The 20,143-nt window shown below is 48.6% G+C and overlaps 8 protein-coding genes across 8 annotated transcripts; 5 read left to right on the top strand and 3 right to left on the bottom strand.

Annotated features, from left to right (window-relative positions):
• Positions 1 to 478: 478 nt before the first annotated feature.
• On the bottom strand, positions 479 to 2,036 carry SCP_1700720 (hypothetical protein; the record flags this gene model as incomplete). Its single annotated transcript, XM_027764859.1, has 4 exons — positions 479 to 1,500; positions 1,555 to 1,725; positions 1,776 to 1,882; positions 1,933 to 2,036. 4 exons carry the CDS (start codon positions 2,034 to 2,036, stop codon positions 479 to 481), a joined length of 1,404 nt encoding a protein of 467 aa, XP_027620660.1.
• A 216-nt stretch (positions 2,037 to 2,252) lies between these two features.
• Positions 2,253 to 2,752, bottom strand: SCP_1700710 (hypothetical protein; the record flags this gene model as incomplete). The annotated part of the gene is made up of 2 exons (XM_027764858.1): positions 2,253 to 2,525; positions 2,579 to 2,752. 2 exons carry the CDS (start codon positions 2,750 to 2,752, stop codon positions 2,253 to 2,255), a joined length of 447 nt encoding a protein of 148 aa, XP_027620659.1.
• Positions 2,753 to 4,673: 1,921 nt separating this feature from the next.
• Positions 4,674 to 5,106, top strand: SCP_1700700 (hypothetical protein; the record flags this gene model as incomplete). Its single annotated transcript, XM_027764857.1, has 2 exons — positions 4,674 to 4,932; positions 5,006 to 5,106. 2 exons carry the CDS (start codon positions 4,674 to 4,676, stop codon positions 5,104 to 5,106), a joined length of 360 nt encoding a protein of 119 aa, XP_027620658.1.
• A 129-nt stretch (positions 5,107 to 5,235) lies between these two features.
• Positions 5,236 to 7,473, top strand: SCP_1700690 (hypothetical protein; the record flags this gene model as incomplete). Its single annotated transcript, XM_027764856.1, has 8 exons — positions 5,236 to 5,566; positions 5,633 to 5,797; positions 5,846 to 5,943; positions 5,994 to 6,173; positions 6,228 to 6,538; positions 6,600 to 6,699; positions 6,749 to 6,882; positions 6,942 to 7,473. The coding sequence occupies 8 exons, from the start codon at positions 5,236 to 5,238 to the stop codon at positions 7,471 to 7,473; spliced, it is 1,851 nt and encodes a 616-aa protein (XP_027620657.1).
• Positions 7,474 to 8,066: 593 nt separating this feature from the next.
• Positions 8,067 to 8,904, top strand: SCP_1700680 (hypothetical protein; the record flags this gene model as incomplete). Its single annotated transcript, XM_027764855.1, has 5 exons — positions 8,067 to 8,077; positions 8,136 to 8,258; positions 8,307 to 8,437; positions 8,494 to 8,657; positions 8,704 to 8,904. 5 exons carry the CDS (start codon positions 8,067 to 8,069, stop codon positions 8,902 to 8,904), a joined length of 630 nt encoding a protein of 209 aa, XP_027620656.1.
• Positions 8,905 to 11,021: 2,117 nt separating this feature from the next.
• SCP_1700670 (hypothetical protein) lies at positions 11,022 to 12,741 on the bottom strand (the record flags this gene model as incomplete). The annotated part of the gene is made up of 3 exons (XM_027764854.1): positions 11,022 to 12,010; positions 12,062 to 12,190; positions 12,561 to 12,741. The coding sequence occupies 3 exons, from the start codon at positions 12,739 to 12,741 to the stop codon at positions 11,022 to 11,024; spliced, it is 1,299 nt and encodes a 432-aa protein (XP_027620655.1).
• A 985-nt stretch (positions 12,742 to 13,726) lies between these two features.
• Positions 13,727 to 15,176, top strand: SCP_1700660 (hypothetical protein; the record flags this gene model as incomplete). The annotated part of the gene is made up of 5 exons (XM_027764853.1): positions 13,727 to 14,017; positions 14,072 to 14,173; positions 14,219 to 14,656; positions 14,708 to 14,898; positions 14,951 to 15,176. The coding sequence occupies 5 exons, from the start codon at positions 13,727 to 13,729 to the stop codon at positions 15,174 to 15,176; spliced, it is 1,248 nt and encodes a 415-aa protein (XP_027620654.1).
• Positions 15,177 to 18,208: 3,032 nt separating this feature from the next.
• On the top strand, positions 18,209 to 18,684 carry SCP_1700650 (hypothetical protein; the record flags this gene model as incomplete). The annotated part of the gene is made up of 3 exons (XM_027764852.1): positions 18,209 to 18,242; positions 18,306 to 18,580; positions 18,637 to 18,684. 3 exons carry the CDS (start codon positions 18,209 to 18,211, stop codon positions 18,682 to 18,684), a joined length of 357 nt encoding a protein of 118 aa, XP_027620653.1.
• Positions 18,685 to 20,143: the final 1,459 nt, after the last annotated feature.

Below are 20,143 nucleotides of genomic sequence, written 5' to 3'. Positions count from 1 at the left end.
TCCAAAGCTGAGGTCAGCATCTCAAATCCCTGATACGGTCGTGCCTTAATATAAGCACAGAAGATCTCAATTCCCTTCGGCGTGCAGAAGTCGGGAGGGAGTTCACGGTGTGCGAGTTCCCATGATGCCCATGCTGGGCGAGGATATTCTTTGAGCATCAGTGTGACACACTACATCTCTGATCAGATGAATAATCTATCGGAAAGCAAATTGACTTACGGGAGTGAGTTGGCAGACTTTGACAAGAAGCCTGTACTCCTTAAAGGTAGACAGAGATAAAAGAAATTCAGATCGCTGAGTTGCCGAAGCAGGCGATCCATCTTCCGGATTATTGCTAATAACAAGCATGAGACCCGATCAGTTGGACCAAAACAGTAACCGCTCACATCAGAGGGGAATTCCATTGCAGAAAGGCTTTATAGGATGGCACAATGCGTGGAAGACCACCAACCCAATTGCCTGCAAGCGTCCATTGCTCTCAAAGAGGATGCTCGATAGCTTGCCATACTCCAGGCTCATATTTCCACACCTTTACATATTCTTCAGGAATACCAGCGGTGTCATCAGCCAGCAACCGCGGAGCAAAACATCCCGGATTATCCAACTGTGCCATTGATGGTCGCTGAACGATATGTTCGAGGTCAAGTATCCTGAAGCCTTGGAATCGGGCAGACGTTGTCAGTAAAATCGCCTTCTGGCAGTCAACCCACTCTAGCTCTGCTGCATCATTTTCAGCAGGATCCGGAAGTGAAAATGCTGGCGGAGGGATCACAATTCTGCTAACATCATGCTTATACCAGTCGGCATCAACCATCATTGACCTGGGCCACAGAATAATATCTTCCGGGTGATTGGCGATCCTCGGATAGAGTTTCCTTGCATGCGCAATTGCTGCCGAAGCACCAGCAACTCCAGATGAACTCGCTTCTCCCATCCGAGGAACATCGACAAGATCCTGTGCAGAAAATGGCTGCCATCCCTCCTCATCATAGGCAGTATTGGCGGTGTGCGTTGACTTGGCCGTGTTCATCGCAGCCTTCGTCTTTACCCCCACTGAGTCATCCTCGCCGCTGGAAACATTATCCAAGTCGAACTTCTCCTCAGAATGTGGGGGAACATGCTTCTTCCTCATGGCAGGCTGCTTGCCTTTGCCCTTCATGTGACAATTGACTCTGACCTCCACCTCATTATCGTTGTCGTCCTGGTCCCCTTCATCTGCCGAATCGCCAACATTCATATCAGTGACGTCTTTCTGCTTTTTCCCCCTGGGCTTCACGGCATCACCTCCACCAGCTGCTACCAGAAATTGGAAAGCAACTGAGCCAATAGCCTGTCGATTCGCCCAGTGCTTGAGGAGCAAATCGATGTTGTCAACACCGATGTTCCAAGGTTCAGCAAAGACCACGCTGTCCGGCCAACATGCCTCATCAATGTACTTGCGGACATCTTCACTGATCTTCTTCCACGGGCACTTTGCGCGCTTGGAATCAACAATCTTTCCTGCATGTATATCATCAGCATGGATACAGATTCACTTTTGAGAATGAAGCTTACGATGCTGGTGAGTCACAATGGCCCGGACCAAATGACGCTTTTGAGTCAGCTTCCACGTCTCCTCAAATGCAGGAACGATGGCATTGCCATCATCATCGATCTCGTGCTGCACATCGGTGAGTGCGATTTCATCCTCTTCTTCGGCATCATTATCCTTAAGCTCATCGGGAACTAGTCATTGATTAGTGCATGTTGCTTCATATTCCATGGGTATGACTTACTCATGACATTCATTGCCCACATCCCCCACTTCTTCCACAAATCTTTCTGCCAGTCATCGACAGAGTCGGTGAACTTCAGAAAGCCACCAGTATCAGGTGACTGAAGCCTAGGATGGCGGTGAATAAAATAATGCAAATAATGATGGCCAAGACTTACTTGGTGCGCTGAATTTGTGTGGGCTTCTCTGTCGGCAAGGCCAGGAGGATGAGAACCTTTCCTCCCATCTTTGTCTCCACAGTCTGGATGAAGTCTTCACCCATCCTGCCAAGATGCTTTTGAGCATAGGCAATTTGCCCAGCTCGATCCATCTGCGACTCCTCCGTCTTCTTCGCAGCAAGCACTTTCAGTTCATCTCGCTCCTCGTCGGCTAGGTCATGCCATTTATCTACAAATGCCTTGGTATATCAGACCAATTTCTCAACTTGATCCTTCGCATCAGGATGCTCCTGGCCAATCCTTTCCAACAGCTCCTCTCGTCATGCCCAGTGCGCAGTCTTTCGCAAAGACCACTTCTGCCCCATCATCTTCTTTCGCACATCAGCTGCATTTTCCTCCACCGAGAATGGCTCTATGTCATCGTCGTCCACAGTGGCGGGATCAGCCCCACCTTCACCTTCAGTCAGATCGGGATAATTGTCATCCTTGGCCATGCGTTCAGCATCTGCGAGAGAGAACTTGCGATCTGTCGTGCCGGGAATGATTCTGAGATCCAATGCAGCCTTATTATTTGCGAACCAGTTGCTGATTTGCTATGCAGGAAGTGAGAAGATGTAGACTGAAAAAATTTACCATGTCGACGTACTTGAGTGTTGACCTTGGGCCTGTCCCATCCCTTTGCATTCGCCCTTGCTGTAATCGCCTCTGAGACCTTTGTCACAACAGCTGCACGTGCACCACGCTTGCTGTCTCTCCACTTAGGGTAGTACAACACCATCATGGAGCCATAGGGCTTCGACCAACGAGCTTTGCCAGCCATGGTTGATAGTAGGGCTTTTGAAAGGATGAAAGTACTGGAATTGCTGTTGTAGCAGATGGTGGGAAGAGGCAAGATGGAAATTTGGGCAGGGCCAAGGGTTCAAAAAGTGCACACGGTGGCGCATGATGTGATCACGTGACTTAAGCGCCCGTGCATCGTCTGGCATACCGGCATGGCTTCGCCTTATTCATGCTTCATGGATACAAACTCAAGTATTACAATTTTTTCTAACTACAAAGATGGAAAACAAAAGGTGACTTGTGATGACTGAGGGCGGGCCCTCCCTCATTCGCCACAAGCACCAGGAAGAAGGGAAAAATGAAAGAAAATAGACTACAAGGAAAGTACAAATACAATCTGCAAAACACCAAAAGGAAGTCAGAAAACAGTCGGAAAACGTTAGAAAATGCTCACCTTGCGCGCTGCAGTGACCGTCGTCAATTTTCAGTACATGTGTAAGAGGCTGTGGAAACATCAAGAGGTCAGTATTCTTCAAAATGCAAGGAAAAAAACTCACCGGTTCTTTCAATCCACTATAGGATTTGGCCTGGTCTTCACCACTGCCATAAAACCCACCATATGCTGAAGAACCCTTGTCAGTATCTGTATGATGTGCTGTGGAGTACTTACCACATCTTCCTTACACTTCCTGTACTCGCACCATACCATGCAAAAAGAAACAAACAAGTAAAAAAGACTGACCTTGTGGAGCAGGCCAATGGCGGCTCCACGCATGACTCGCACAGCACAAGGCTGATGGCCAGCGACAATGTAATGTGCAGAGCACATATGCGCCTAGACGCAAGTACGCCGAAGCGCATTGGCACCGAAGTGCAAAATCCCCCAATTCCCGTATATACTGGGTGAGAGGCGCGAGTGGGTCGCCCCCACAACACGGAGCCCTCTGCAGCTCGCCGCCGCACGCCCAGTGATCCCCCAAATCTCAAGTACCAGGTGAGGGACGCGAATGGGTTGCCCCCACAACGCGGAGCCCTCTGCAGCTCGCCGCCGCATGCCCAGTGATCCCCCAAATCTCAAGTACCAGGTGAGGGACGCGAGTGGGTCTCCCCCACAATGCGGAGCCCTCTGCAGCTCACCGCCGCATGCCCAGTGATCCCCCAATTCCCATATATACTGGGTGAGAGGCGCGAGTGGGTCGCCCCCACAACGCGGAGCCCTCTGCAGCTCGTCGCCGCATGCCCAGTGATCCCCCAAATCTCAAGTACCAGGTGAGGGACGCGAGTGGGTCGCCCCCACAATGCGGAGCCCTCTGCAGCTCACCGCCGCATGCCCAGTGATCCCCCAAAACCCACATGTACCCCATGACTGGCCAAAGACCAGCCATGGGATGATGTCAGTAAAGTGCATATTACATAATACTATTTACAGGAAAAGAAACAGTCACCTTACAAAGGCATGCACAAATAACTGAGCTTTGACACTGCATGCCCATGGCAACATGCAGCAACAAAGCTCAGCCACTTGTGGCCGGCTTGCTGGGAAGGGGATGGTGGTGGTAGAGAAGAAAGAGAGAGAGGAAGTTGCGCCAGCTCATAAAACCAACTATTTGGCCATGTTTGTTTGGTCATGTGCCCCAGACACCAGACGCGTCAAGCACCTTCCATATGCAGAAGGTGTACACTGGTGGCTGAAATATTGCTATATTTGGATGATTTTCGGACTCCGATCAAATTTCAGCCACTGTCCACTAGATTTCGGGAAGTCCGGCCCTCCAAGCATATCACGTGATCTCCATGGGCTCGCGCGCACAAGTCCTTTTGATTGCAATCACTGTAATCTGATCTATCTCTCTCTCTCTCTCTTGCTCTATCCTTGCTGTCTGATCTCTGCTATATTTCAGTTGCTGTGCCTCTCCTGCTTATTCTCAGACATCTATTTCACTGCTTTTGTATATTCTACCATGCACAGCCAGTCCGGGAAGCGCGCACAGTCTGCTCAGCCTGCCCATCAGACCTCTACCCCACAGTCTGGTGTCAGGCACTCTACCTCCAATCTGCACTCAATCCCGGAGGATCTTGCGACTGTGGGTACAAGCCAGGACCGGCATCAAGCTTTCAATCTCGATCCGGCCGATCAACTGATTGGGGGAGGCATCTCATACCGTAGATCTGCGCCACCGGCTTACTCCTCTGGCCGAACTTCGCAAAAGGACAGACCTGGTATGTTTCTATGTTTCTAATAGTGAAAATGTTTGTCAAGTAAGCAACATTTCATTTGATATGTTGATGACAGACTCTACCGTGCATTCGCCGATGCCTCACATGACCCCTCAAGAAGATGCTATGTCGCAATCGACTCCGAGTGTGGACGAGATGATGGATGTGGATGATTAGAAGCAGTTCTAGTCGAGGGGAAGCGGAGAGGACAGGGGGAGCCTTTCGCATAGAGGTTCGTATGAAGATGCCGATGAAGCTGGTCAGTTGAAGGGGGAGATTCTGGATGACGACTCGGACTGAGGTGACATGTTCGTAGTAAATCGCGATCGCACAGGAAGCCCACCTCTGTCCAATGACGAGTCAGAGGAGACGGATGAATTGGATAATACCGACGAGGAATCGGAGGAGACAATCCACCAGCCGCAGAGCTATACACCTGTGTCAGATGTCGAGGAGGGCATCAAGGAGGTCATCGAGGAGGAGGGCAAGGAGGAGGACAAGAACGAGGATGAGGACAATGATGAGGACGAGGACGAGGATGATGACGAGGACGAGGATGAACAAAGTGTTCCTGTCCAGCCCTCACCTGTCTTTCAGAGCCGCCCATCTCACGGAGTCATACACAGGCCGAAAGGACGTGCATCTGCTGCTAAAGTGGATGCCCCTTGACGCCGAAGCAGTCGACTCTTGGCTTGTCCTGTAGTGTCTACCGCCGCCACTGTTAGTGAACATGAGCGCAGCGCACTCACCCCCGATCTAACTACACCTCCTCCTACTCACCCACCGAAGCGTCAACATCACAAGGTCTTTCAGATGGCACAGATGTCTGTGGGGTTGCGGACAGGTGAACGTGGCCCACTCGACAATGGTGCGTTGTTCAATTTTCGGCAGTGCATCTTTATTCTTATGATATTAGCCTCTGGAATGTTACAAGCCTCCGATGACCTGCATGTGGTCTCTCAGCTGCCAAGCCCGGTGTCAGTTGTTTCCAATGTCATCTCCAATTCTGATGTGGTGTGTTTTCTCTCTTCAACATATGAGTCTTGCTGACTCAATGCACCTAGTATTGCTTTCTCTGCCAACAAGGTGGAGACTTGGTCGACTGTGACCGTCCTAACTGCGGCAGAGCTGTTTGCTTGCATTGCATTCCAGATCTCCAGCAGTGGAATATGACTGAGCAGATGCGGTTTGAATGTCTGGCCTGCGCTACAAAGCGTGGCGGTGGTGCGATGCAGGTATACCATGTAGGTTATATGCATTCTTTACTCCCACAGAAGCTGATGTCTGAGGGTTATCAGGGCCTGTATAGTGTCCAATCTGCGGAAAAACCTTGGGTACCATTGACGAAAGGTCTTCGGATTCTCGGCAAGCCTGAGATATCACAGACCGCAAGGTTGGATACCTCATCTTTGGTTTTGGTTCATCTGCGCCTGCGCTCGCTGTCTGAGTATGGTACCATCGCCAATCTTGTGGAGGAGTATCTTCGAGCCTATTACGTTGACTGCAGAGAGTTCCTAAACCGGCTGGATGTCGTCTTTGACTTGGAAGGCTCAGAGGCCACAGAAGGTCATCATCTTCATATGCTCAACATAGTGTCGAAAATTCGATCGTATGTCATCTGCCTTTCACATTGACTCAGAGCTGATCCTGATCTTCTCCTGTGTCACTAGCTACAAGCCTACCTGCATGCTAATTCTTATTTATACACACTCGCACGACGACACCGATGACTTGTTTTACAGCAGCCACTGGGTAGGCACAATTGATACTGTAAGTCTCTCATGACCGATGGGACCTTGCATTCACTGATTCGTCACAGTTCTTCAAATTTGTTGTCTGTGAAGACCTGATGGCACTCTCCCGAGAGGTGCCGACAACATTTGCGCTGCTGGCTTGTGGTTCCGTGGTGTCAAAGGCAGCTCCTGGGGAAGACTTGGTCACAGTTTGTACACGGTATGGTCTTCCCATTACCCTCCACTCGATATTAGCATTTTTACACATGCACGATTTAGCTACAAGCTCCCCCGGGTTTTGGCATTCACAGCACCGGCACTGTCTTCTATCAGTGCGGCCCCCTTCTTTTTTGGATTCGTGCGCCGTGTGTTTATTGAAGGAGCCACTGTCGGTGACCTGCTGATGAGCGAACTTCTCGCCAGTTCAGGCCCATTGGGCAGGCACTCCAGGGTCATTCTCTTGGAAGAAACCACTCAGGATCATGTCATCAGCCGTGGTGATGCGATGACTGGTGATTTGGATAAGGCCAGGCGTAAGCGAGCATGGGCAGAGTCCTACAAGCTGACCATCTCAGAGTACATCTGGGATCATCCCAGGATCAGCCCCTATGGCAATCGGGTTCCAATGCAATGCGACACTTGTCTTCACTTAGGCACTTTCGTCTTTTTCGATCGTAAGGGCACTTCTCCCCAGACTCATTGCTATCGCTGCAAGCATTGTCATGCTGAGTGGAGCTTTGAGCCTCCGCAGGATGGCAGGCTTCTGAAGGAGTTCAACCAAGGCGCCTGGGTGAAGGTTATTCAGCAGTAGTTTAGGACATATCATACCGTGTCTTTGTTACCCACTCCTTTCCCTTTGTACGATATCAGTTGTTGTCATATGCTTTCGATTTCTTGCCCACCACTTGCCCTTTGTACGATATCAGTTATTGTCATATGCTTTCTGTTTCTTGCCCATCGCTTACCCTTTGTACAATATGTGTGGTCATTGTATGCTTTCTTTTTCTCCCTAAATGTGTTGTCTTTGTACAGTATCAATTTTTGTGATTTGCTTTTGATATGAATTTTGTGGTCTGCGTTCGATATGTCTGTAGTGATACTATATGAAAACTACACAAATGAGTTGGTCAATGTTTTCTCTCATTTCGGTGGAGAGACTCTGACATAAAGGAACCTTGGAGAATGCGCTGCAGTCATGAGGTCACATGACTGTGGGAAACTCGTGATCATGTGACAACTTTGCATGATGTGCTGGCACTGTGCAATTTTTTATAATCCTATTTTCATTGTCTGATGACTTTTCAAGGCGGAAGATTTCGACATAGTCTTCCTCAATCACATAAATGTCGTTGGCATGCACAGGAGCATAGATTGTCGGATGAAAAAGGTCATAAAACAGCTGAGATGACGAAGGGGTATTTTAGTCTGACAGGCTTACCTCCTTTTCTTTACTGACGTGAATTCTGCATACAGTGCACTGACACTTGATGAATTTCTGTGGAAGAGGTTATCGGAGTTGCTGAAGGAGGCTACTGGTTTTTATAATACTCATAGGCACACTGCTCCAGTCGCTGACATTGAACGCGAGAGAATAAGGTCTGTTTGATTCCATGATCTACATTTGTGTTGCTTATGATCATGCAGAACACGCCTCCAGCAGCAGGCATTGAAGGAAAAATCCCTTATGGCTCAACATGTGAATTTCACATCGGCACCCCATGCCGTGGAGCTGGACTATATTGTCACTGTTGTTGCCTGTGCGCTTCTGAATCCCAGTTTGTCATTTTTGCTTGTTTCAATCGGATGCATATTGATTTGCCGTGTTACTAAGTTCATGTCAATTGTTATGTGATGGACAAGGGAGTGCTGAAGAAGAATGGCAAGCAGGACTGCCAAGGACCAATGCTAGTCATCTTAGAGCCTGCAGTTATTCTGGACACGAACAATAAGGTTCTTACATGGTATCTGCCAGGTATCTTGGGACAAGCACGTATAGTAAGTCTTCTCTCTAACTGCTGTCACTTGCTAATATAAGCCCTAGAACGACTACAATGATGCGACTTGTGAAATAAACCAGTTACTTCAGAGAACAGTTTCACAAGGTGGAAACTTTCAGACAGATGCAGATCTGTTCATTGCAGCCCCCGGTGGACGGTTCAACCCAGACTCTCTGGACATCTCTGCTGGATGGTTTGCACAAGGACATAATGTGAGTTTGGACATCAATGCCACATTTATATGATCTGAGAAGAGCATGCATGCTTCAGACAAATCTCGTTCCATCTGTCTCATTACGAAACGAACCGGTCGGTAATTGGCTGGAGAGGACCTCATTTGTTGAGCAGTTGCTGAACACAACTTTATGCCTGATAAACCGGCCACTCTATTTTGCAGGCATCTCTAGCAAGTTGAAGATTCAGCATGAGAATTTTCTACAGCGGACGCATGAGAATGTTCAACGGTGGCCCTCAAATTTCACAGCAATGGGGATTATTGCGAATCGACGGACAATTCCTCATCAGGATGGCAAAGCCTGGCATGCATGCCTTGATTTATTGGCCAGTGTGGGTACTCATAAATGGGCAGTGCTTCGATTAGATGATCTGCAAATGGAGCTGGGTTACTGCCCTGGAACATTGGTAGGAATCTGGGGAAGAGTTTTAGAACATAGCTGTGATGCATGGGAGGGAGGTGAGAGGATATGCATAGCACACTATATGCGCTCGGCAGTATTTGAGGTGTTAAAGATCAACAAAACCTCATGGGTAGAATATGGGACATATCTCGCACTGATGACTCCCCAGTATGTAGTGCGTCAGGGGTTCTAGCAGATACTTCACAATTAGTTTACTCTTAAATTGAATTCAGTGACACTGAATCATTTGATATGAAGGATATTGGTCTCAGAATGTGACAGCAAAGGACTGCCCAACTCCTACACAAACCCTGAAGGTGGTCTGACCTGGCTCATTACAGCTGATGGCATCACATGTGATGAAACCTGTATATATACACTGGGTGAAGGCCTCAGCTTTAAAACTCCTATGTGTGAAGGAAATTTTGCCCTTTCTGATTAAAACAAATAGAGGATGCTACTCCGCTGAAGCAAAAGTGTGGAGAATCCTATATAGGATACAAATTTCAAGAGTCTCAGCCGAGACCATTATTTTCAATCACCCTATATAGGGCATCCTCAGCCAATGTCATAGTTCAGAAGACCCTATATAGAATAGAAATTCGACTACCTTCGGCCAAGGCCAACATCTGTGCAAGAACTATATAGTGTATATTCAGCCAAGGCCAAAATTCAGATATCTCTATATAGGTTGAAATTTGATGACTCTCGGCCGAGGCCACCATTTCCACAAGAACTATATAGGATATCTTCAGCCGAGGCCAAATTTCAGACAATCCTATATAGAATGCAAATTTCTCGACCCCTGGCCGCAGGCACTATTTCCACAAAAAATCTATATAGGGTACTCTTGGCCATGGCCAAATTTCAGGAGATGCTATATAGGATCGAAATTTCATGTGCCTTGGCCAAGTGGACCATTTACACAAAGATTCTATATAGGTCCACTTGGCCAAGCCCAACTGTCTGCAAACTCTATATAGGATTGGAATTTTATGACTCTTGGCCAATGGCACAATTTCAGCTACAATCTATATAGAGACATGGCGGCCGACCCCAAAATGCCCGACAACCTATATAGACTTCAAACTGCGCCTCCCTTGGCTAACTCCCAAATATGCGACTCAGCCTATATAGCCTATTCATCTTGGCCAACCCTATATCTCCATCCTATATTATATTCTTGGCCAACACTCGGTTTTATGGAAATTTACACAAAATATTCCACCTCGGTTATATGGACATTTGGGTATATATTGGCTGATAGGTGTGGTGATTGCACTGCCGCCATCCACCGCCTCGTCCAGGCTGTAATCCCCCCATAACGCATCACGCCATTCTGCTATCTTCAGCGGGAGGCCACCAATTGTCAGATCTAGAATACGTTAATGACAAAATCCGCGGATCCGCACGAAATTGTGCAGATACCACCTAAGCTTGTCGCCGGAGCACCTAAGCACGAAAGGCGGAGGGAAGAAGTACGTTGCCGCCCGCGTGGGAGCTGCCAAAGGCGGCACAGCTGAGAGTGTGGTGTTTCACGCAGCACCGATTAATGTGCTGCGCTCATGCGCCAAAGATGGATGGGCGGGCTGTGACGTCTCCATGCTAGAACCTTCGATGTGGTGATTCTTTTTTCCTCGCGTGCCACGATGCGACCGCTTGGACTTCTTGGAGGACTCCGCCACAGAGTGCGAGGCCTGCGACTCGACGTTGCCATCACCTTGCTAAACGGACAGCTGCTTGTCGTCCTTTTGCTTCTTCTGTGAGGGCTGCTCAGCACTTGAGCTTTCAGATGTGCCTTCCAAAGGTGGCAGGCACGCATCACAGATGGCATTGGTAGCCTCGTGCAGCATCCTCAAGGGCCAATCTCCCGGGCAGTTCAAGATCCCTGTGAGATCGGTCTCATTCCTGAGAAGGTGTGGCCATGACATTTCGAGGCTTAGCTTGTTGCTGATAGGCACAGGGAATGCCCACTTCTTGATCCTCGTCTTGTCGGTCTTCATCTGGATGAACCAAAATGGCACGCCGACGCGAAACATTGATTGCGCGACACTCGCATCATTCGTGAATGCACCACGGACCGGTAATACATCCCAATTCACACTCCCGTGCAGAGTCAGGGTCTCGAGGTGACCGACGACAACTGAGTAGTAGTTCACGTACCTCCACAACTCGAGGGTGAGGTGTTGCACATGTGCGCTCAGCGCAATCACGTGATTGCAAGAGGTCAGTAAGAGGTGGAGACGGTCAAGGCATTGCGCGAGCATCAGCAGGAGCTGCATGCCGACTTTGTTCTTCTCTGAGACCATATCGCCAAGCTTGTGTTTGAATCTGTGTGTCACACGCAGGGCCGTCTCGGTGAGTGCTTTGAGCTTGTCCTCCACCAGGAAGCCCAGCTCGGGCATGCTGCATGTGGTGTCTACCTCCCATTTCCATACCCGTATCTTATCCCACAGCACCATTGCATCTGCCTCCACCACGCTCTGCAAAGTCGGGATGCACATGTGGTGGATAACCTTGCGGTCATACATCTGCAGCCACCTCGAGTATTCTTGAGGCCCCCATCGGCCATCCTGCCTTGTGACAATTTGCCCATCATGTATGACTGGGAACTCGGGTATGTAAGTCGCGTTTGGAGTGGTAATCACACCCTCCTCACGCAGTGGAAAGTCCGTGGCCAAAATGCCATCAAACGCCTTCAATTCATCGGTTACTGTTTCGGATGATCAGAAACAGCTGCTAGCGCATTGTAAGTTCTGCCTACCAGCTAGCTCGCCCTCCCCGTCAATGATCGCCTGCTGAGATGACGACGCAGTCGGCAGCGCCAACGCTCGCGATGTTGGGTCATTGCTGGTTTGGGAGGCCGATGGCCTGGAACGATTTCCACCACGTGCTGGTGTGAGGTATGAGATCGCTCAGCGCCCACGACAGGCAGAAGGTTGAGGAAAAGTTTCACCTGATCGACCCCTTGCCCGTTGTCCTGGTCCTGCATTCGCCTCATGCCCACATCTGCATCCACGTCTCGTAGACATCCTCTGTTTCAGTGAGAACACATAGTCAGAGTAGAACAAACTCTGAGCTCTGGTCGGCATACCTCAGGAAACCTCAGCGAAAAAAAAGCGAGACCCGAGGTTGCTCACACACCAACACAGCAAGACCGGTATACAAGTAATAGCCTACATACGAATGCGTGAAAGAATTAGCGAGAGAATCACTCGAGTACTTTGAACTACAAGATGTAGCTCAAAGTCTGAGACACTTACCGCTGCGGGGATGCAGCTGCAATCGAGCACACCAATAGTTCAGGAACTTACGGGAAAATGGGATAGCTGCGTCGCAAACACAGCGTTCAGTCGGTCGCCTGCCTGAGGTCTTGAGGTCTTGAGATCTTGCTGACCACCAGCCAGGCGAAGAGAACAACATCTCTTCGCGCGCAGCTGTCATTCTCAGAGGTGTTCGAAAGGCATATGCCTCCCGTTCATGCCCTGGACTTGAGGAGAAATGAAGAGAACAAGAACTTGTGAGACTGAACTCACAGAGAGGAAGTGGTGGGCTACGAGGATGACGATGGACGATGGATAAGACAAGGGATTATCCGCGGCTGATCCCTTGTAGTTTACACTCCGCTTATCGGAGTTTGTCGAGCACTGTATACGGCCTACCATTTTGGTTGATGGGTTTGAGCTCCACACGAATACAATTATCAGCGCGAGACTTAGCCAAATCTCAAGTCTCCTCCAGCCTCAAGCCCTTTGCTCCCCAAGCTCGCGCCTCAAGCATCAAGCCTCATCTCCCCGACTTTCCGCCCTCCCTCCTCAAGCACCGTGGTGCTCCGATGGCCATACGGCCATCGTGAGACCTCGGTATGCATCCGCTCCCGCTGGTATTACCAGCAGTTGAGTGGACGTAGGGATATCGACAACGTAGGGTATCACCAACTCTGGCAGGTGAGTTTTTTTCTTCTTGCTCGTTGTCTCAACCTTCAATATCATCCCGTTCACTTACACTATGCATTCAAAAGTTTGTGAGGCCATTGTTGTGCCCAAATTCACTTTGGTGAGTGGTTTGCTGTTCCCTTTGCAGATTACATTTCTCATCCCAAGTTGTCCTGCAGCGGCTTGTCTTGGGACGTACCAGATATCCCTCCGGGATGTGTCAGGCTGCAGGGCAAATTGTTAGATTGGTTCCGATAGATCTTAGGCCCGTAGTATGTACTTTTCCGTAGCTACTCGATCACCCCAACTTGGGACTTCTGCGGCGGGCAATCCGCAAGCTGAGAGATCCGGGCGAGGCATTGCGAACCAAGTCGAATATTTCGGGGCCTCGCGACTGGACCGGACACAACGAGCCTCAGTCTCTTTGCACTGTCAGGTAAGTTGTTGTGTCTTTTCAAGAAACGCGTCTAACCTGCGTGGTTAATAGTCATTCAATGATGCATCGACCGACGGCTAAAGCGAAAGGAATTACTTTCCAATCACCTCGGCGCAAGGTAGCCCTTGTCTCCAAGAAGATGGGACTCGACAGTGACGGCCGCCATTTCCTGTCTGGCACTGGCATTGTATTCAACTCTGGGACTCCACCCAAAAAGCGCAAGCTTTTGTCGATCGATGACGAGTCGCTCCCCGAGGTGGGGCCCTCATCGGCGCTGACTGATGGTCCCGATGTCACGATAAATGACATTGCTTCTGCTGAGGCGGAAGCTATGGAGGATCGTGTCAAGGTAAGTCGTATATGTGCATGCTACTCCTTTGATTTCTTATGTGTACTACTGCAGAACGGTGTCTCCAGGGTGTTCGCGGGATGGAAGCCCCATTTTCGTGATCTGCTCGCAGTCCTTTTGGCCACAGAAGCTCATGTGAACATCCCCAGCCTCTGTGTATGTGGGGCACCCTCAGCGGCATGATGCTGAGACTGCTTCCAGTCCGCTGCACTCTGTGCGGAGTGTATCATGAACGGTCATCACCACGATCCTTTCCACTGGATCGATGTTTGGAACGGCGAGTTCTTCGATAAAGTTGATTTGTTGACACTGGGATACAGGCTGTGCCTAGGGCATTACGGAGCATGCTGCCCCTATGTGGTGGACCATGTCTCCCCGTCCAAATTGGTCGTTACTCACACGAACGGGGTCCACGAAGTCAGGACGCACTGGTGCCATTGCCCCGGTGCACCAGGCCGCGTTTTTCAAATGTTGCATGCTGGGTTGTTCCCAGTGACGTTGGATCACCTGGAAAGTGCATTCACCGTGCCACTCCTGAAAGAGTGGCACATGCATGCATTGATGTTGAAGAAGGGGGCGTACGATTACATCTACGCCCTTAGAAGACTGTCGAACAATTCAGCGCCACAGACAGTAAAGGTAAGCATTTTCATCGCTGGTGCTGCGACGAGGATCACTGACACTCATCAGAATCGATACAGGGAGTTTAATATTATCAGTCGAATTTGGCATCATCTCACGATGATGAAGTGCGCGGGCAACTTCCACGGTTTGGTACTTCCAAATCGCGATCCTCAATCCCTCACGGTACCCTGTTTTACCTGCCCATGGCCTGGCATGAATATGCCCCGAGATTGGAAGGACACTCCCGCTTCGCTCGCGTAAGTGTTTACTCATTCTATACTCTCTTTCCTAGCATTCAGCTGTCTCTAGATATATACACGCGTGTGAGCTCGGCGGCGATGGGAATCACGGCTTGCAAAAAAAGCGAAAGCACGATGACCCGAATGACATCAGCCTGGGATTAGGACAGGGGTACTTCGTACATCCAGACAAAATGACACAATATATGGAGTCTATCGAGGCAGAGCCTGCGATGCGTCAGCCTGTGTGTTCAATGGTGCGATCTCTCACTAGGAAGACAGCCGGAAACATGTAGTGGGTTCAAAGTGGCGCGGGCACAGCGCCCGGGGAAATTTCGCAACCTCGAAGTCAGCGGCATAGTCGCTGTCATATGCATACGGCATGGCTGCTTCCGCCCGAGGGCGATGGTAGACCTACAGAAGGGAGAGAGGTACTTTCGACACCGCGCGGCACGTCATCGCACTCACCCACAACTTTAGGTTTGGCCACATGGACTTTGCCCTTGCCGGCGCTCTGGCTGGCCTGGACGAACTGCTGCATATTATATTTACTTACGACGTCACCTGCATCTACAAGGTCAACATATTCAAGCAGTTTGGGGCACGGTTCCCGCATCTCATACCCCTGGTCAATCGTATCCAGATGCTATTACCCAAATTGCACATGCTCGCCCACAAGGAAGCTTGCCAAGTCTTGTATGCACTGTGTTACACGTGGGGCACTGGACTCACACATGGAGAGAGCGTCGAGCATCCGTGGGCTGAGCACAACCAGGCCGGACTCAGTATGCGTGAGATGGGAGCGGGCCATCGTCACGACACTCTGAACAACATTCACAACTATTGGAACTGGCGGAAAGTGGAGAACGTTGGTGTGTTCTCCCAGTTGCAGCTCACGGAATCGCGCTGATGCTGTGTAACAGGGACTTTTCTTGCACGCAAACTCAGCAAGGGTTTCAAGGGGCAGGAATGCAAGGCTCAGCTGTACGATGCTTTGACCGAAGTTGCTGGCTCGGAGAAAGTTGCGAGGTGGGAGGCCATGGACGTGAACCTCAAGCAGAAAGGAAAACAAGTAAAGAGCGTCTACACATTGAACAATGCCAAAGGTATGCGCGCACGTCCATATTTTGTGCTAGACTCTCACCATTTCAGTTCTGAGTGCCGGTCGCGCATATCAAGAGTTAGCTAAGATTGAGGTGCAGCCTGAGGAACACCAGATGGATCTCGCAGTGAGCAAGGCCCCATCGGGTGCTGCGCAGTTCCTGAAAACTGCTCTGCAGCTGGAACAGAGGTAGTACGTGTCTCTCCATCTCTCTATTCTAATGATCTTACATCTGCACAGGTTGGTGTTGCAGGCACAGTTGGGAAGGCACAATGACGGTGACGATATATCTGCCACCGAGTCCGCGAGCCTGGAATCTGAACGCCGCAGCTTGCGACGCAACTTGGACAAGTGGCATCGACAGCAAGTGACCTTCATGCCGAAAGTTGAACTGCCGGATGCAGAGGAGGTTGAGGATGATGAGGACGACGAAACGCATGGTCGGCCGGAATCGGAAGCCCTGGCCCTTCCTTCCGACTTCAGCAGCGGCGAGCACAAGACGTTCGCGTTGGAGATTCTGACGAGTTTCGAGAAACGCATTCAGATTGGGCTGGCGCACGATCTCCTCAGCGCCATCAAGGAATCACTACGGCATCAAGGTGCGTTCCTCAGCGACAAGACTAAGCATGTGCGGCAGTGATGTCAGTTATGAAAGATAATCTTTTCTATCAATAAGTAGCAAATTTTCATGAGAATTGCTACTTTTAAGTAGACTTATCTGTAGGTGTATAGATTAATTTAGGATAATCTTCTGGATAATCTTAATATAATCTTCCAGATAATCTGAGGATAATCTTCTGGATAATCTGAGAATAATCTGAAGATTAGCAATAAAATGCAATTTTAACTTTGACACTAGCCAGGATTGAACCCTGGACCTTAGGTTGATTTTATAAAATATAATTCCAAGTGACACTTTAGACCACTTGACCATTAGGCCATACATCACAACTATCTTATATTAAATTAGACAATGATTTCAAAATACCTACGTCGGCATGCACTGAGTCCTGTGAGTAGGCAGTACTGCTTGTAATGTTTTATAATGAGAGACCTACTATAACGCATAACAGAGAGGTCTAAAACACCTCGGCACTAAACGGCAGGCTACTAGATTTGCTGTCAGTCGTTCTCTCCCTTCGACCACAGATATTCTGAAGAAGAGGTGCGACATTCGGGTGCTCTGGCAGCAGGACTGCCTGTCGCCGTCGCCGACCGTTGCACTGTGCTTGTTCTACAGCTTACAGTTTTTGTAAACTATCATGCAGTACTATAGAGTATCTTAATATAGTCATCTATAATATATAACAAGTTATTGAGAGACAGTATTTTATTTGTTCATTTTAGGTTTATACTCTAGAGTCTATTATATTATAGACTGAGCACTTATATATACAAGATCTTTATAGCTATCTTCTAATTGTATAGCAAAGTTCTGTTTTGCTGAAGTAACTGTAGAAACATATATTCTATTAATTACATATTGTACTACATTATATGAAGGCTGCAAGCATTAGAAAAGACTATAAGACTCAGAGTAATGTTTGTTTATAAGTCTTGTCTATCTATGATAAAAGTCAAGTGTCTTTTACTTACTCTTTTCTAATAGACAGAATTTGGCTAAGTCTTTTTCAAGAAAAAGATGTCTAATTTAATATAAGATAGTTGTGATGTACGGCCTAATGGTCAAGTGGTCTAAAGTGTCACTTGGAATTATATTCAATAAAATCAACCTAAGGTCCAGGGTTCAATCCTGGCTAGTGTCAAAGTTTAAATTGTATTTTATTGCTAATCTTCAGATTATTCTCAGATTATGCAGAAGATTATCCTCAGATTATCTGGAAGATTATATTAAGATTATCCTAAATTAATCTATGCACCTACAGATAAGTCTACTTAAAAGTAGCAATTCTCATGAAAATTTGCTACTTATTGATAGAAAGGATTATCTTTCATAACTGACAAAGATGTGTGCGGGAGCAGAAGGACAACACGCGAGCACAGAAGATGATTCAGAATGCGGCTGAACATAGCCGGAGTCTCGCGCAATGATATAACCACAACTGACAACAGTTAATCGAGCTCGGGATCGACAATGACGACAACACCCTCCGTGCGATCGATCTCAAGAAAGACTTGACCATCAAAAATCTACAGGTAGCTCGCTCCCTCGGAGATAGCAAGGAGGTGCGCGCATGGTTTTGGAATGTCGCTCCACCGGGAACGATGGCGCAGGATGTCGCTGCTTGGAGCAGTGAAGGTAAGTTAATTTTATTGAGGTGGTTAAGCAAATAAATATATTAATCATTTGCTTCACCTGCAGCAGAACGAGTGGAGTGGTTCCGCGCACGTGCCGACAAACACCGCCACAACGAAGAGGTCAACAAATTACATGAAGAGTTTCGACGGACGATACGTGCTTGGCGGCGCATGGATGAGGCATGGTGGAATGTAGGGGAGAAGGAAGGCATGGAGAGGGGGGCTCAGGCATATGCGATGAAAAAGGCAAGGATGTATGGAAGGAAGGCTGCAGAGTGCGAGGTGACTTTCAGCAAAGCGAGGAATGATGTGGATGGGGAAAAGCTCGACTACAGTCAGGTGCATCGTTGGCTGATGTCAGGACGTGCAATGAGTGCTTACTCTGCCTGACAAAGCTCAAGGGGGTTACTACTGCCGTGGGTAGCAAGAGCAAGCACGGATGAAGCAGCGGCATGAGCTTGATCGGAGCACGGGTAGTTTGGGATGAGTCAATGTGAGCGGGTAAGTGATGGATTATTCTGAGATAATCTGTAATGGAGATGATCTTAGTTGAGATAATCTTGTACTGAATAATCCTGTTTGCTATAATCCAACCTGAGATGATCCCACTTGATAGACAGGATTATCTTCAGCTCAGCCTGCTAAAGATAATCTCGGTGGTTTGGATTATCTTCGACTCAGCCTGTTAAAGATAATCTCGGTGGTTTGAATTATCTTCAGCTCAGCCTGTTGAAGATAATCTCGGTGGTTTGGATTATCTTCGGCTCAGCCTGTTGAAGATAATCTCGGTAGTTTGGATTATCTTCGGCTTAGCCTGCTAGGGATAATCTTGGTAGATTATCCTTGTATATGACCTGCTTATTAAACCTGGATTTCATCCTTATTTGTAACTTATAAGCACTAAAGATAATCCCTCATAACTGACATTACTGCCCGACAGGTCTCTTGAATGGACTTGTGTCTTAGACAAAGACCTTGTCTCATGACGACTCGACTTGACACTCGTGTTTTGCTGCCGCATAACAAATCCACCATTAAGTGGGAAAAATAGTACTAACCCGTGTCAGCGTATTCGAGGCCAGAAGCGGTCGACCCATCTCCATAGCAGATCAAGAACGTGCCAGTCTTGTCCTGGCTGGTCGAAGAGGAGGATGGATCATACGTATTGTGCGAGCTGCATCTAAAGCAGGACGAAGATGGAACCCAGAGATCAGCGAAGCCAGTGTCGAAGTCGATGATGAAGTTGGATGCAGGAGTGCTAATGGAGATGGTACCTGTCCATTCAAGGTTGTTCTCTTGGTCAGTCAAAGGCAAGGCCTGGCACTTGGAGAGGGTGATGGGCTCGGGGATATAGAGTGTTGAAGGTGTGCGGATTAGCAATCCGGCATCTATGGAAAGGTCCGGGAAAGGTCCGTAGGGTTAGGATTAGTAAGGACAATGTCTCAAGAATGGTCTGGTAGTTTCTAGTCTTTTAGTTTACAGTATATAAGGAGCTGAACAGGCTCCTAGGTAGCTAACTAATTTCTATCCTCTTCTACTCGTAGCCCGAGGCACAGTTGCTTACATAGAGACTGTCAGGAAGATAACCCTTGTTGCATTGGAGGTTGATCAAGTTCTGGTGATGCTTGCTGCAGACGACATTTGTGCATGAGCGCTCATACAACATAATCAGTGAGAGGTATGTACTTCTGGACTTTGACAAGCTCGGTAGCTGCCTTAGCATAGTCAAAGGAACCGTCGGACTTCTTCAAACTACCGCGCTTGTGCAGTGAAATGCGAATGCCAGGCTGGGAATCCAGGGCGACCGGACTTGCGGATGCAGTGACAGCAAGGGCTATGGTGAACAGGGTGATCTTGCAGAACATAATGATTAGTAGCTGAAGCTTGAGAGCATGCAGAGGG

Source organism: Sparassis crispa (assembly GCF_003851025.1).
Source record: "Sparassis crispa DNA, contig_000016F, whole genome shotgun sequence".
In the NCBI taxonomy this organism is placed as follows: domain Eukaryota; kingdom Fungi; phylum Basidiomycota; class Agaricomycetes; order Polyporales; family Sparassidaceae; genus Sparassis; species Sparassis crispa.
This window is presented reverse-complemented; position numbering and strand designations above follow the sequence as displayed.